This window comes from Tachyglossus aculeatus, chromosome 10, assembly GCF_015852505.1.
Source record: "Tachyglossus aculeatus isolate mTacAcu1 chromosome 10, mTacAcu1.pri, whole genome shotgun sequence".
NCBI classification, from domain to species: Eukaryota; Metazoa; Chordata; class Mammalia; order Monotremata; family Tachyglossidae; genus Tachyglossus; species Tachyglossus aculeatus.
Genome location: NC_052075.1, coordinates 42,451,266 through 42,466,031, shown reverse-complemented (window position 1 = coordinate 42,466,031; position 14,766 = coordinate 42,451,266). Strand labels below are relative to the sequence as shown.

Genomic DNA, 14,766 nt, shown 5'->3' with positions numbered 1-14,766 from the left:
GGACAGCTGAGAGAAAGCCAGTCATTTTCAAGGTAGGTTTCCCCCTTCCTCGTTCTCTAATGAAGTGAAACTCATGCTCCAAATTCCGGGGGTGGGGAGGGGGAATACAGACTAGTCAGATTTCAAAGGATCTTGTTCTCTATCGCTTACATACACTGCCCTTTACTTTTAGACTTTTACTCTGACGGGTACCTGTCAAGACTGGATTTGGGAGAAAGTTGTAAGGGGCTGGAGGTAGCAGACGACAGGATCCAGCCAACACTAAAGAGCTGTGGGCGCACGCGCACACTGAACTATATTTGAGACTCAAGGGGATATGGCTAGAGGGAGCATGATCCTTGGAGAGGATATGAAACGAGTCCTGAGTACCTCAGGGCTTTCTGAGAAGCAGCTACAGAGGACTGAGCCCCAGGGAACACCAAGTCATCTCTGCTCCTGCAGAGAGCAGAGTCCAGCACATACTTCCAAGTGGCAGGGCTCCTCTTTGTTAAATAAGTGATGAAAAATTACCCAGCACAAGGCTAAAGCCAAACCCTCATAAGTCCTGTCACCACATTGTGATGGACAGATCTATAAAACTTCATCTCTTGCTCCCTGGCTGCATTTCACTGGGCTGGCCACTGAGATTGGCAGACGCAAAGCTGGGAGGGTGGGGGGGGGGGGAGGGTCTGAGCTCAACATTGTGTCGCTTATCCTTCATTGTGACAGGCCAGGAGGGAAAACACCACTTCTGCGGTGCTCCAGGGCCCATCACAGCTCTCAGAGAGGAATGGCAGAGGCGTGAGGAATTCAGGTTTTGATTTCGAGCGCCAATCCCAAGTCAAAACAGCTTGCCCATCGGGAAGGGACAAGCAGGGAAGGGGAAAAGGAAGGTGTGGAAGAAACAGATCAGGCTCTGAGAGAAGCTCCCTAGGAATTGGGATCCTTGGAGCAACAGTCCTACAGAAACTCAAGGACTCAGCTGACCCCAATCACACTGCTCCACTTTTTTGTTTGTTCTTCTACGGTATTTTTTAAGCACTTACTTTGTGTCAGGCACTGTGTTAAGCGCTGGGGTAGATAAACGAGTCAGGTTGGACACCGTCCAATTCCCACACAGGGCTACAGTCTTAATGTTCATTTTACCAATAAACTGAGGCACGGAGAAGTGACTTGGCCAAGGTCACACAGCAGACAAGTGGCAGAGCCAAGACTGGAGCCGAGATTAGAACCCAGATCCTTCTGACTCCTGGGCCTGTGCTCTATCCACTAGGCCTTGTTTCTTCTCTAGCAAGTGCTTCTGCTAACCACTTCCTCTGCAGGAGCCCAAAGAGGTTATCTGGACATACCGATAAAATGGTTCTGATCCCTCATAATAATAATGTGTCATTATGGTGTTTACTAAGTGTTTGCTTTGTACCAAGGACTGAATGAACTAAATGCTGGGGTAGATTACAAATTCATCAGATCAGACTCACAGTCTTACCCATTTTACACACGAGGAAACTGAGGCACATAGAAGTTACGTGACTTGCCCAAAGTCACACAGCAGGCAAATGGCAGAGTGGAAATTAGAATCCAAGCCTGCAGAATTTGAGTCCTGCGCCCTTTCCATTAGACCACACTGCTTCTAATCAGGCTGGGTCACGCCACGCCTCTGCAGAATGAGTGCAGGTGGAAAATGCCATCTGCCAAACTCAAGGCAGCTCCCCAGCCCACTGAAAAAGCGGGAAGAGTTTCCCACGATCGGCGTCCTCTTATCTCTTCAGACCAGACTGCTGTGTGAATCCCCGGCTCTGGGGGCATTACTGGCTCCGGATTCCCTGCCCTGGGCCCCACAGTGAGGAGGGCTTCACTTGCATTCGGGAGCTTTGTCAATGCCGCAACCGTGCATAATACCTCAAACGGCTCGTCCTCGCTCCAGCTGCAGCGATCCATCACAGCTCACAAAGCTACACCAGGAACACAAACAACTCTATTTCAGAGACAGCCAGGCACCCATTTTCAGGATGGAGCTCTCCATGACCCAAACTAAACGGTTCTGCCACGATAGTCCTCCACACTGTGGCCTGACCACTGCCCAGCTGTTCCTGGCTCTCCCACTCCTCAAAATGACCGCCTGCCAACCAGACAGCTTTCAACATTGCCCCACCGTCCGGCAGTAGACATTTCATTCCTTACCAGGGCGCTAACATGCCTGCCACAATTTGCAAGCGAAGGTGGTGTCCCAGTTACATAGCCACATCTACCTGACCTTTTAAAGATGTCACCTGGCTGCCAAGAGCCTAACGTTGTTCCAGTCAAGCTTCTGTAACGGGCCAGGATCGGCAACTTGGCCCACAACTCGCAGATGGCTCCATGGACAGAGCTTCGTGGCTAACAGGTTGGCAAAATGACCACGGCGTCCAAGGCTCCCAGCTCCCGTTTCCCACTGATGTCGATGGCTGTTACTTTCGCAAAAGCTGCTGACAGATTATTGCCCAAAAGGTAGCCCCAGCCTGCCTCTCCACTCAATTAAAACAAAATGAAAGAAAGCCCTCACATTAACAAACCTCTGCAGAGGACATTGGCTGATTTGCACAGTCCCAAAGGTGCCATTACAAACGCGCCAAAACCCTTTCCCGGCTAAATAATTGAACTTTCATACAGAGATGATGATAATGAAGTCATCTCAAACTAAGTGGGAAACATGAGTCCGCCCTCTCCTACATTTGGAGGGGGCAGCGAGCAAGGGAGCAACTCAGTTCCAACATCAGCCGTGATGCTGATGTCTTCCCTCTCTTCCCCCTCTCTTCCAACTCTCCCCTCCCAAATATTTGTCGAAAGGGGAAGGAGAGGCAAGTCATCAGGGCAGAAATAAGCACTGCTTCCTGATGTAAAATCTCACAGCATGGCTTAGTGGAAAGAGCACGGGCTTCGGAGAGGACGTGGATTGAATCCCAGCTCCACTTGTCTGCTGTGTGACCTTTGGGCAAGTCACTTAACTTCTCTGTGCCTCAATTACCTCATCTGTAAAATGGGAAGTAAGACTGTGAGTTCCATGTGGGACAACCTGATTACTTTGTATCAACCCCGGCGCTTAGAACAATGCTTGGCACATAGTAAGCGCTTAAATACCATAATTATTATTATCACCTGAGTTGGTCACCAGGGAGTTGCAAGAGAGGGAACAGGGGGCAGGTCAAGTTCCCTCAACCAAGTGCCTCCCTCGCACCAGCAGCGAAGAAGAGGTCAATGGGGAGCTACTGAATGTGCTCTCGGGGATGGAGGGGTGAAACCTACAGCTACCAATGCTTCAGGGGTGAGGGGCAACAAATTTCCTTTTTGCAAACTGCTCTGTGCTGCTTTTTCCCTTCTCCAATTTGAACATTTGAATTAAAAAACATCTCAAAGACCGAACTTGGGACATTTACTCATCGTTCCCTTAAAATATGGAGAAAAACCACCCCTAATTTCATTAACATTATGAAGTGTAAGTCATAAATCTGTGGAGTAGCCCGCTGGCTGCCATCCAAACACCAGCTTCTGGCAAAGCCAGTAACATTAATGCTCCCACCACACAGTTGGAGGCCTGGGAGAAAAACCTTTTTGATGTCGCAGTATAGCCGTGTCCTGGAGGGGTGGGCATTCCTGGATCTGATGGGAGTAGTGTTGAAGGGGGGTGCCCATATCTGGTGACAGGAGGATAGAGAAATGGACAAAAGGAACCAGGTTTCACCAAACAGCAGCAGCCGGGGGTGGAAAACCGGCTTGGTTGTGTGGAAAAACATATGCTCTAAATGCCAACTTTAAGGAATACCAGGTCTTTGTGGGCAGGGAGAATGGGTCTCCCCTCTGGAGCTCTAGGTTTGGCTCTCCCATTGCTAACGCTTCTTGGAAGAAAAGCCCCTGTGACTGTCACATTAGGAGAGTGAAGCAATCAGACAAAGGACTCAAGGAAAGTGCACTGGCTCTTTGTGACCAAGCCTAGCCCACTACCACTATCCCCAACGATTCTCCTTTAGATCAATCAATCGTATTTATTGAGCGCTTACTGTGTGCAGAGCACTGTACTAAGCGCTTGGGAAGTACAAGTTGGCAACATATAGAGACAGTCCCTACCCAACAGTGAGCTCACAATCTAGAAGGACATTTAGATTACCTTAATGTCTGTCACTCTGTCACTCTCTCTGGTTTGTACACTTTTTGAGGGCAGGGACCAGGGTCTGCTTCCTTTACTGTATGCCCCAAGTGTGTAGTTCAGTGCTCTGCACCCTGAAAGCACTCAATAAATAGCACTGATTGATAGATTAACCCAGTGGTTAACAAGGCACTGAATAAATGGGGAAGAAAGTAATAGGTGAGAAGACAAAGCAGGGGAAAAAACAGAAATGTAGAGAAATACAGTTCCAGGTTCTTCTGGCCCTACCAATATGCAGATCAATCATATTATTATTATTATCATTAAATATAAGTGAGATGACACCAAAAGACGATAAAAACGGTAATGGCGATGATTATTATGAAGCAGTGTTGCTTACTGGATAGAGCACAGGCCTAGGAGTCGGAAGAACCTGAATTCTAATCCCGGCTCTGCCACTTGTTGACTGTGTGATGTAACTTCTCTTTGCCTCAGTTCCCTCACCTGGTAAAATGGGGATTAAAACTATGAGCCCCAACTGTGTCCAACGTAATTTGCTTATATTTACCCCAGCGCTTAGTACACTGCCTGGCACATGGTAAAGGCTTAAAAAATACCATAAGAAAATTATAACTGTGGTATTTGTTAAGCATTTACTATATGTCAAGCACTGTTTTAAATGCTGGGGAAGATACAAGGCAATCAGGTTAGACTCAATACTTGCCCCACACAGGGCTCGCGACTGAAGTAGGAGAGAGAATAGGTATTGAATCCCCAATTTACAGGTGAGGTAACTGAGGCACAGAGAGTCGTGTCAGACTGTCAATCGGCGGTCTTAGTGGAACTCACTGAATGGACCTCAAATAAAATGACAGCAGGCCAAATCCCCACAAATTGGAATGCAGCACAGATTTGCCCCTGGAGGGGCCTATTGAAGTGGTACTTGGAGGCTCTGCCTGCCTGGGCACTCAGTCTTGTGATTCTGTAAAGGTTCAGCAACAGCAGCCCCTGCAGCAGCAAGGAAGAAGGTGACACAATGACATTTCTTCTATGCTCTGGCTTTTTCCTCCCGCTGTCCACTCAGGAAATCATGGGGCTGCAGGGAGAACAAAACTACCAATCAACTGGCCAAAGGAAACAGGCAACATGTCCAGAACCTTCAGGCCCTCAAGGTCAGCTGGAAGGATGTGGGGAAAGCCAGTTCTCTGGCGGGGGGAAGGCCATTAGAGGACAGGTTACAGGAGACATAGGGATGGCAGGGTAGTGGAGCTGAGGGGCGCAAATACAAAATGATCCCTAAAATTTACAGGTCCCAGTATGGGAACTAAGCAGGCTCTTTTCATTGCTTAACACTCCTCAATCTCTCCTAAGACGCCTTTTCTAGGCTTCTCCAAGAGATGCCAGAGGTCTTCCTCGCTTCTCTAGTGGACAACTCTAATAGCACAATGATATCAGGATGTGTGGCCTCATGTCCATATCATCGGCACAATGGCGGAGCTGACAGTTTGACACAGAGGAAACCGTCCTGGGCCAACCGTTCGTTGGCCCATCTGAAGCTCGATGTTCTATGCTAAGGGACTCCTAGCTGAGAACCCGCCGCCCAGGTTTCTGAAACCCACAAGCAGGGAGACCTCTGCCAACCCAGTTGGTGGGCTTCCTTGTTTACAGCGGAAAGCAGCCGGGAAGGCCGGCACAGGGAAAGGTCAACCCAGCAAGGACCCCAGTCTTCAAGGAGGACTCTGACGGTAACCGAACCAGATTCTAATCACCGCAGCTAATTACAAAGACGTCTAAATCGCAAGAAGAGTTATTTAAATGTCTTAAATACAATAAAAAGTAATTAACAGGAGGCACCATCTTGACAGCTTGATGTTACAAACCAGGACTGAAAGGATCAGCTAATTCCCCATCCAGGAGCGGGGGAATGAAGAATGACTCAAAGTTTGATCTTTTTATTTTTTGTTTAAACTGTTTTGATTAACGGATAACAACTCCGGCTAACTCGACGGTGAAGTTAATCAAGAAAAAAATTTTAATCTATTAAAGCCATGCTAAATCTCGTTCCCATTGATTCTCTGGAGGGCAAGAGACAGAGAGTGGAGCTGTCCAGATGAAACCGCATCATTTATGAGGGCTGTTGAAGAGGCCCATGACAACTGCCGGCCTCACCTGACAGGAGAGGGAGGTGGGGGGAGAAGATGCCCGGCGGGCTTCCTGTCAGACGCTACGGCACTTTCCATCTTGTTTAATCACAGCACGCCTATGATTTGGGAGCCACATAAAAAGGCTGTGTCATCGCTTTCAGTGGCAGTCCCAGCATAAGGTGCCATCCAGACTCTTTCCCTCTGCCAAGGGGACCTGGGGTCACTTTGTTCGCTTGCCGCTGGAGTCTGGCCTACTCTTCACTCAGAAGGATCCACGTTATGTCCAGCCACCTAAGGAAACCATCAGGTATGACTTTCATCCCACAAGGAATTAGGGGCAAAAGGGAAAGCCTGTTTCTTTCTGGTGGGCTTACACACTGGCTGGTGGCCCTTGCACTCCCAGGTGTGCATTATGATTTGCTATTATCCGGGGGCCAGTTCAGTTTCTCACAATTCTTGCATCTCAATCAATAACTCAGATCACCTGGCTACTTCCTAAGCCAGCTGCAATGGTTTACGTCCTCCAATCTGAGCCTAGGCCAGGGGGCCATGACCTCCTGGGGTCCTCTGACCTAAACACAGCTGCAGAGCGTCATTCCCTCCCTCCCCCCACCTTAAGTGGCCCAGGCTGGAAGACCACCCCTATCCTCCCACCTGTCAAAGGAGGAAGCGTTAGGCTAGCAATATGGGGAAAAGCACCAAACATTCAGCATACAAATGCAGCCAGGCACATGGGCTGGAATCCAAAGAGCAAGGCAGAGATATCCATCTGATGAAGTGTCAAAGAGAGAGGCTTGTCTGAAGAGGTGAAGGGTATGTTGGCAACATACTTCAGTCTGGAAGGTTCACTAGAGAGAACACAGCCACACCATTTTTTTCTCTCACCCCCACCAACAACCACAAGACACCTCCTAAACGTATCCAATTTACCCCCCAACCTCCTTCTGCCACCTTTCTACAGCCAGGGGAGCTGAGAAAGGCAAGGTACACTATCATGGAGGATTTCTCCTTGTTATAGGCTGAGTCCAAGACCTACCTTGCTGAACACACGTCACTGGTATCTTCCTGCCACCCCAAATAGAAAAATACCAAGTGTGGCAAATAAGAGCATTCAAGATTTGCTAAAGAGAGGAGGAAGCAATCACCACCTTCTGGTCTATTTTCTCCAGAGGAGGGACTGCTGCTGGGACCTGACTGATTGTCTTAACATCGATCGTCAGAGGCGCTCAGCAGGCTAGTTCCCTCTTTTTCAAATCCCCCCACAAAACCGTCTTCTTCCATGAAGCCTTCCCGGGACTACCAACAATCTGGGAAACACCTGGTGAGGGCAGAAAACCTACCTGCTAGACTCACTCACACCTCAGTTCCCCCCTCATCTCTGGATGGGGAAAGGGACTGTTTTTCCTGAAGGTTTATGGCCCTAGGCTTAAAAATCACAAAATCACTTTGCCAAGACTGCCTCTATGTACTGTGAAGCACCCAAGGCATTGTTGGTGCTCAACAAATGGGGTTATTAATAGTAATAATATGTTCCACTCGGTGCCAAGTACACCGGAGCACCATAAATCTTCCATAATAACAAAGAAAGTATTATACTGTTAGCTAATGAATGATCGTAAAGAGCTTCGCAAATATAAAGTGCTACATGAGTGAATAACAACAATTATTATAGGCCACTTTGTTTTAAGGAGAGTGAGTCCTCAGACATTGTGCTCTCCCTGCTCTCTTGGGAAGAGCGGTGGGGATACTCACATTCCTCCAATGGTGACAGTGGCACAGGTGCGCTCCGAGAAGGCGGGCACGGTCTCTGTGGCTGTGCTGGCTGGTCTGATATAGTCCACGTTTACATTGACCTGGAATGAAAAGAAGACAAGGAGTTGGGGACAGTAAGAGGATTCCCCATGATTCCAGGACCCACAAGCACCTACATCCAGTGGCCCAGCTACCCAGGGACCAGTGTTACTGCAGTACAAGGCCCAAGCCCTCTTGCTTCCCGATGGCAGCAGCTCTATGGCTTGTGATAGCACTACAATAACAAGATTCCTATTATGAAGAAAATGGTTTACTGCCACACTGTGGCTTCTAAACACGCTTGGTAGACTAGGGTAGGCTCTGGGCATGCCTCACACAACAGGGGGACACTCTATCCAAACTGGGTACAAATGCAGCCATTCTCTGGGAGCCAGAGGCTGTAAACCCCATTGGATTGGCACTGGAGGGATTGGGGACTGGGCAGGGGAGGTGCCCACCGTTTTTCAGGAGGAAAGGTAGGATAGCTAGCCTGCCCACACCCTCGGATTTGGAAAAGAATCAGGAGTGGTCAAGATGGTGGCTTATCTTGCCTCCTGCCAGCTGAGTTTGGGGTCTACCAGGTTGAGGATGGGGTCTTTAAGGCCTGAGGGCAGGCTGGAGCCTTTGCAGCGTGAGGCTGGGTCCTTGAAATGCAAGATGGTGCTGGGCACGAGCTGGGGTTGGAGCACTGGAGTCACAGAAGCAGAAATTACAATGGCAATGGGGCACGTGCACGAAGGCGGATGATTCTAGGGGGAAGCGAAGGGCTATGCTGGCATCCTTCTCCAGTACCCAGTTGTGACTAGAGGAGAGGGGATGCAGGAGGCACTCTGCCTTTTGTACCCCTCACTACTTCTTCCTCCCTCCCATTCCATTATTTCCTCCCTCGTCTCGTCAAATGCCACCCCTTCAAAGATCCACCTCGAAAACAAAAAGCTGGTGCCCTTGGCAGGGTAAGACCTCTGAGTTGGAGGCATAACTGAGTGGCAAGAGTAGTAATAGTGGTAATACCATTAAGCACTTACTGTGTGTGGAACACTGTACTAAAAACTGGGAAAACAATACCCAGGTGGGAATTAGGATACAAGGAAGGGCAGGTGAAAACTTTCAGAATGCATAAAAAGATAGGTGTCCTCAGGGGAGCAAAGGCAGATAAACTGTCCTTAAGTGTCCCAGTGGTAGAGAGCTGGGCTTGCTGTCCCCTTTCTCAGTGTTATCAGAGTCAGTGTTATCCCCTGCATATCCTGCAGACTAGTGGACTTCTGGAAAAAGCACAGGACCAGGAGTAGGCTAACCTGGATTCTATTCCCAACTATCACTTGCCTATGTGACCTTGGGCAAGATAACTGACTTCTCTGGATCTCGGATGCCTCACCTAGAAAATGAGTTTTAAAAACCTGTTTTCCCTCCCCCTTAGACTATGTGCTCCATGAGAGACAGAACTGTGTTTTATCTTGTAACTAGCATAACTCGGCACATAAGAAGCATTTAAATATTACTATTCTTAATTACACGGGCTAGGTACCCTAGAATGGGTAAGTGGCTGGGGAAAACAGAACAGGAAAATGGTGACTATCAGCCACAGACCACTGAAGAAAAATATGACCGCAGGAGCTGAATATGAACTTTCCCCCTTCTCAGGAGGCTGATGGCTTAAAGCACAGGGTTCTTTTTGTTTTTTTAATGATAGTTACTTAACGCTTACTTATGTGCCAGGCACTGTATTAAGCACTGGGGCTAGATACAAGGTAATCAGGTCAGACACAGTCCCTGTCCTGCATGGGGCTTGGCCTGATCGTTTATCTCCCCGATTCGTCCCCCTGCCACCCAGAAATTAATGAGGTTCGTTAGATGTCTGTCCATCCAACCTTCCTCCCGTCCCATACCTAGAACAGCCAAGAACCAAGACCCTCCTGCGCCCAACAGGGATAACAGAGCTGAATGTCTGTTTGGAGGGAGAAATACAAACCAATTTGAGCTGTGAAAAAGACAGGGGGTGAAAGAAAAACGGCAGCCTCATAACAGGTTTACACCTTAGCTGAAAGCTTGGGGTACGTCAAGTACTTTACACGTAACACATCCATTAAACATTGGACGCTTAATAAGCGAGTGTGTGGCCTCAGCGAACAAGCAGGCGTTGGTGAATCTACTTGTTTGCTCTAAGTGACAGGTTGGCAGCGCCTGCCGTTCCACCACTCGGGCAGTGGGTCACAGCCCTACCTTCACCACCAGCCCTTACCACCCCACCCTACGCCCACATTTTACAAAGCTGCAGGGAGCCATCGTGGCGGAGCCGGGGCACGGGCATCCCTGTTCCACCCGCCGGCTCCGTTCCCAACCATCGGGTCAGAGAGGGGGCAAGAAACACGGGCATCAAGTTCGGCCCTGTTGCTGGAAGCGCATTAATAGCCCTTCAAACTGTCGGCTTCTCGCACACTCCCCCTTTAAATGAGTAGGGAAATGCAGGGAGGGACGACCGCCTCCGATTTCCTCCTGTCAGATCACTCACTTGAATACCGGATCTAATCATGATTTGGAAGCAACATAAAGGAACTTTGTCGGGGAGAGAGCCAATTAAGGGTAGAGGTTAAGGTAATTCCTTGCGCTGGAAGTACTGTCATAACACAACCGTGTGGAGGAGAGAGACTATATAAAGGCAGGCTAGAAAACTGAAGGACTTATGTACACAGCACTGGAGCTGAGGGGGTGGTTGAAGCTGGGGACTCCAACTAGCCAGTGAAGGGCCTGGGTGGCTTAGCCCCAGTGGAGAGGAGAGAGCCAGGGAGCACCAGGGGAGAGCTGGCAGTGCCTGGAAGTGGCGGAGCGGAATTAGAACCCAGAACCTCTGACTGCCAAGCCCGTGCACTTGCCACTAAGCCACGCTGCTCTATAATTCTGCTTATTTATATTGATGCCTGTTTACTTGTTTTGATGTCTGTCTTCCCCACTCTAGATTGTAAGCCCGAAGTGGGCAGGGACTGTCTCTATTAATGTACTTTCCCAGTTCTTAGTAGAGTGCTCTGCACACAGTACGTGCTCAATAAATACGACTGAATGAATGAATACAGGAATGCACTGGTCGGGATCCATTCATTCATTCAATCGTATTTATTGAGCGCTTACTGTGTGCAGAGCACTGTACTAAGCGCTTGGGAAGTACAAGGGATGAGTGTTCATCAGAGCCGGGGGGGTGGGGGGGCTGCTAATCCTGTTGTGTTGTACTCTCCCAAGCGCTTAGTACAGTGATTGATTGGGGATCTCTCCCAGTGACCAGGAGACTAAGGAGGGCTTACAATTACTGAGGTTCCATCTTCATTTACTAGTCTAGATGAACCACCAGCCTGTGGATTAAACATGATACAGAAGGGGGAAGAGATTGAAATTTTAAAAAATTTAGTGCCTGATTTGCATTTTTGGAAAATGCAAGAATTCCTTAGGAATGAGCTGATCTAGGAATTTTTGGTGGGGACGGTTGTTAAGAAATGCACTTGGTGGCTACAGCACTGCCAACGTGGGGGGACACCCTCAATAAATGCCCCTTCTCTTCTTCTACAGCCCAGCCCACACCCTCCGCTCCTCTGCTGCTAAGCTCCTCACTGTGCCTTGTTCTCGTCTGTCCCGCCGTCGACTCCCAACTCACATCATCCCCCTGGCCTGGAATGCCCTCCCTCCCCACATCTGCCAAGCTAGCTCTCTTCCTCCCTTCAAGGTCCTACTGAGAGCTCACCTCCTCCAGGAGGCCTTCCCAGACTGAGCCCCCTCCTTCCTCTCCCTCTCCTCCCCCTCTCCCTCCCCCCGCCTTACCTCCTTCTCGTCCCCACAGCACCTGTATATATGTACATATGTTTGTACGTATTTATTACTCTATTTTACTTGTACATATCTATTCTATTTATTTTACTTTGTTAATATGTTTGGTTTTGTTCTCTGTCTCCCCCTTCTAGACTGTGAGCCCACTGTTGGGTAGGGACCGTCTCTATATGTTGCCAACTCGTACTTCCCAAGTGCTTAGTACAGTGCTCTGCACACAGTAAGCGCTCAATAAATACGATTGATTGATTGATGATGATGATTATAATAATAATGACGGTGTTTGTTACGCACTTACGATGTGCCTGGCACTGTGCTAAGCACTGGGGTGGGTACCACAAAATCAGGTTGGATACAGTCCCTATCCCACGCAGGGCTGATGGTCCTAATCCCCACTTTACAGACGAGGAAACTGAGGTACAGAGAAGTTAAGTGACTTGTCCGAGGTCACACAGCAGACAAGCGGCAGAGCTGGGATTAGAACCCAGGTCCTTCTAACTCTCAGGCCCACGCTGCTTCTCAGTAATAGTGATGATGGCAGACAACCGCAGCTGCAGTGCAGCTAACAGTGCTTTCCAAACCCCCTCGGTTTGACATTCTCCTTCCCCTACACTTCCAGCTCCGGGTCCTCTTCTCCACCCTGCCAGGGGCCCTCAATCCTGTTCTGAAGCCCCCGAAAGCTTCCTTGGACCCAGTAAATGGCGTGAAGACCCATCACTGAAAACGGCACCCCTTAATGCAAATCCATGCTACGGGAAAGGGGTGAACCAGCTCCCCCCTGGCGCCTGACAGATTTACAGGTCAGGCACCTAGATGACGATGATGATACACACACATATGCAAAACACACTCACAGCCCTCTAGTTTTCCCTTGAAGCCAGCTCAGATGCACTGTACAGCACTCCTCTTCAGACCACTATAATTATGTGCTGCGCTGGGTGCTTAGTCACACTCCACTCGCCCCCACCCACCCCTGGCAATTGTCTTCGCACGTGCCCGGCCACACGCCTGAACTATTCCAGGCACATTTCATTTTCATCAATGGGACGTCACCTCGCGGCACTTCGAAAAGCTGTACCGGCACTCAGGGATGGAGGTTCTCGGCGTCACCCGCCTCATTCCACTCCTGATCGAGCCTGCTCCTTGGGGAGGCTCCCTCCTGGAAGGACAGATGCTTTATCCCTACATCTGGAGTGGGGAGTGGGATGGGGGAGGGGGTGGGCACTTCCTGAGAGGACCCTGCTTAGCAAGGAGCCAGCAGAGATGGCAACAAGCATCAGCAGACATGCCGTCAAGTGGATGCCACTGCCACCTTAGACAACCACTTACTGTCTGATTATGCATGACAAAAACATTTTAGATCACCGTTCTCCGAACCCAGGCTTAGAAACTACTGGTGGCCCAGCAAATCGCCCTCACCTTATCCCTTCAATTTTCCCTACTCTCTCTGTGTACCTTGCCCCTTTCTCAGAAAAGGGATCTGGGTTGTTTTTGTTTTTTTAATAAGAGTGGACCGGAGGCAGAGGCATCATCGAGAAAGACTTCAAATGGGTATTTCCGAGGCTAGGAACAATACATCCCTTCAATTTTCCCTACTCTCTGTGTACCTTGCCCCTTTCTCAGAAAAGGGATCTGGGTTGTTTTTGTTTTTTTAATCAGAGTGGACCGGAGGCAGAGGTATCATCGAGAAAGACTTCAAATGGGTATTTCCGAGGCTAGGAACAATACATTTCGAACATGAATAGTGCCAGAGAATTAGTTGGCCCCGATGAAATGGCTCTACCCAAGTTAGGAGGGCACATTATGGCCCTCCTGTTTGAAACCATTGGATGTCCTCTCAGGAAAGTCCTAGTGGAGACCACGGCCTTGAAAAATCACCTGGCACTTTGGATACGGGTGACTCCGTTCGATGGGGAGACGTGGTTTCTCCTGCGTCATGTGAAACCACCCATAAAGTTTTCTCAAGTAGCAACAAAATCGGGATGCAGGAAAACAGAGTCATCTTTGCCAGAAAGTCTAACAACTCCAGGTTAAGGGGAAGACTGGGGAGCGCCTGTGTTGTTCAGCTGGTGAACTGACCCCGATTTCTTCTGTCAAGTCATTGGCTTGGATCACCCCTGTCCTGCCATATCCCCTGGGATGGGCACTGGCTGCCCTCAAAGTCACTAAGTCCGTCCTTGGCACCCTCTGCCCCCTCTGCCCCTAGACTCTGTTCATTTCCTCCCCCCACCTTGCAAAAGTGCAAACGACAAGTTTGGGACTTTTTCAGACCTAAGCCAAGAGTCAATCTCAGCAATGTCTGTCGGCGAGTTTCCAAGGTCACCAGCAGTCAGGGGGAATTAAATCACTCCAGCAAGAATTCTCCCTGGAGGAAATCCAGCCACATGGAGAACGCGGCAGCAAAGAAATACTAATGTCTTTGTATAAACACACGCAATGTCATTCGGCTTCCCTTGGCACCCTAAAGACACCCCACCCCCCCCAAAAAATGGTGCTTTAAAATAAAGAGCGCCAAGCACAGGCATCCAATTATGGAAGGGATCTAAGTTTTTGAACAAGCGGCTTTGCAGAGTGCTCTCCATTAGAAGTTATGGGTTTTTACAAGTCGGAAGAGTGGCGGTAGGAATCCCAACGGTCTTAACATCTTGCAGCAACTCTCCACAAATGGAATGTGCCTCTAAAGGAGGGCGGGCCCATACTGAAGAAGCAATTAGATATCATGATAATGGTATTTGTTAAATGCCTACTTATGTGCCAAGCGTTGTACTGAGAGCTGGGATAGCTAAAAGATAATCAGATGGGACACAGTCCCTGTCCCACATGAGATTCACTGTCAAAGAGAAGAATAATAATATTACCTAGTTCTATTTAGCGCTTTCACTGCCAAAGCAGCTTCACAGTTTGCATCTCAATTTAGCCCCC

General features: G+C 49.0%; 1 protein-coding gene across 1 annotated transcript in view; it reads right to left on the bottom strand.

The window, feature by feature from the left end:
• SND1 (staphylococcal nuclease and tudor domain containing 1) overlaps positions 1-14,766 on the bottom strand; it is a 397,553-nt gene that overhangs the window by 214,904 nt on the left and 167,883 nt on the right. The window contains exon 12 of the mRNA XM_038752145.1: positions 7,996-8,096. Coding sequence (XP_038608073.1) covers positions 7,996-8,096 — 101 coding nt within the window. The remainder of the gene's footprint in view (positions 1-7,995; positions 8,097-14,766) is intronic.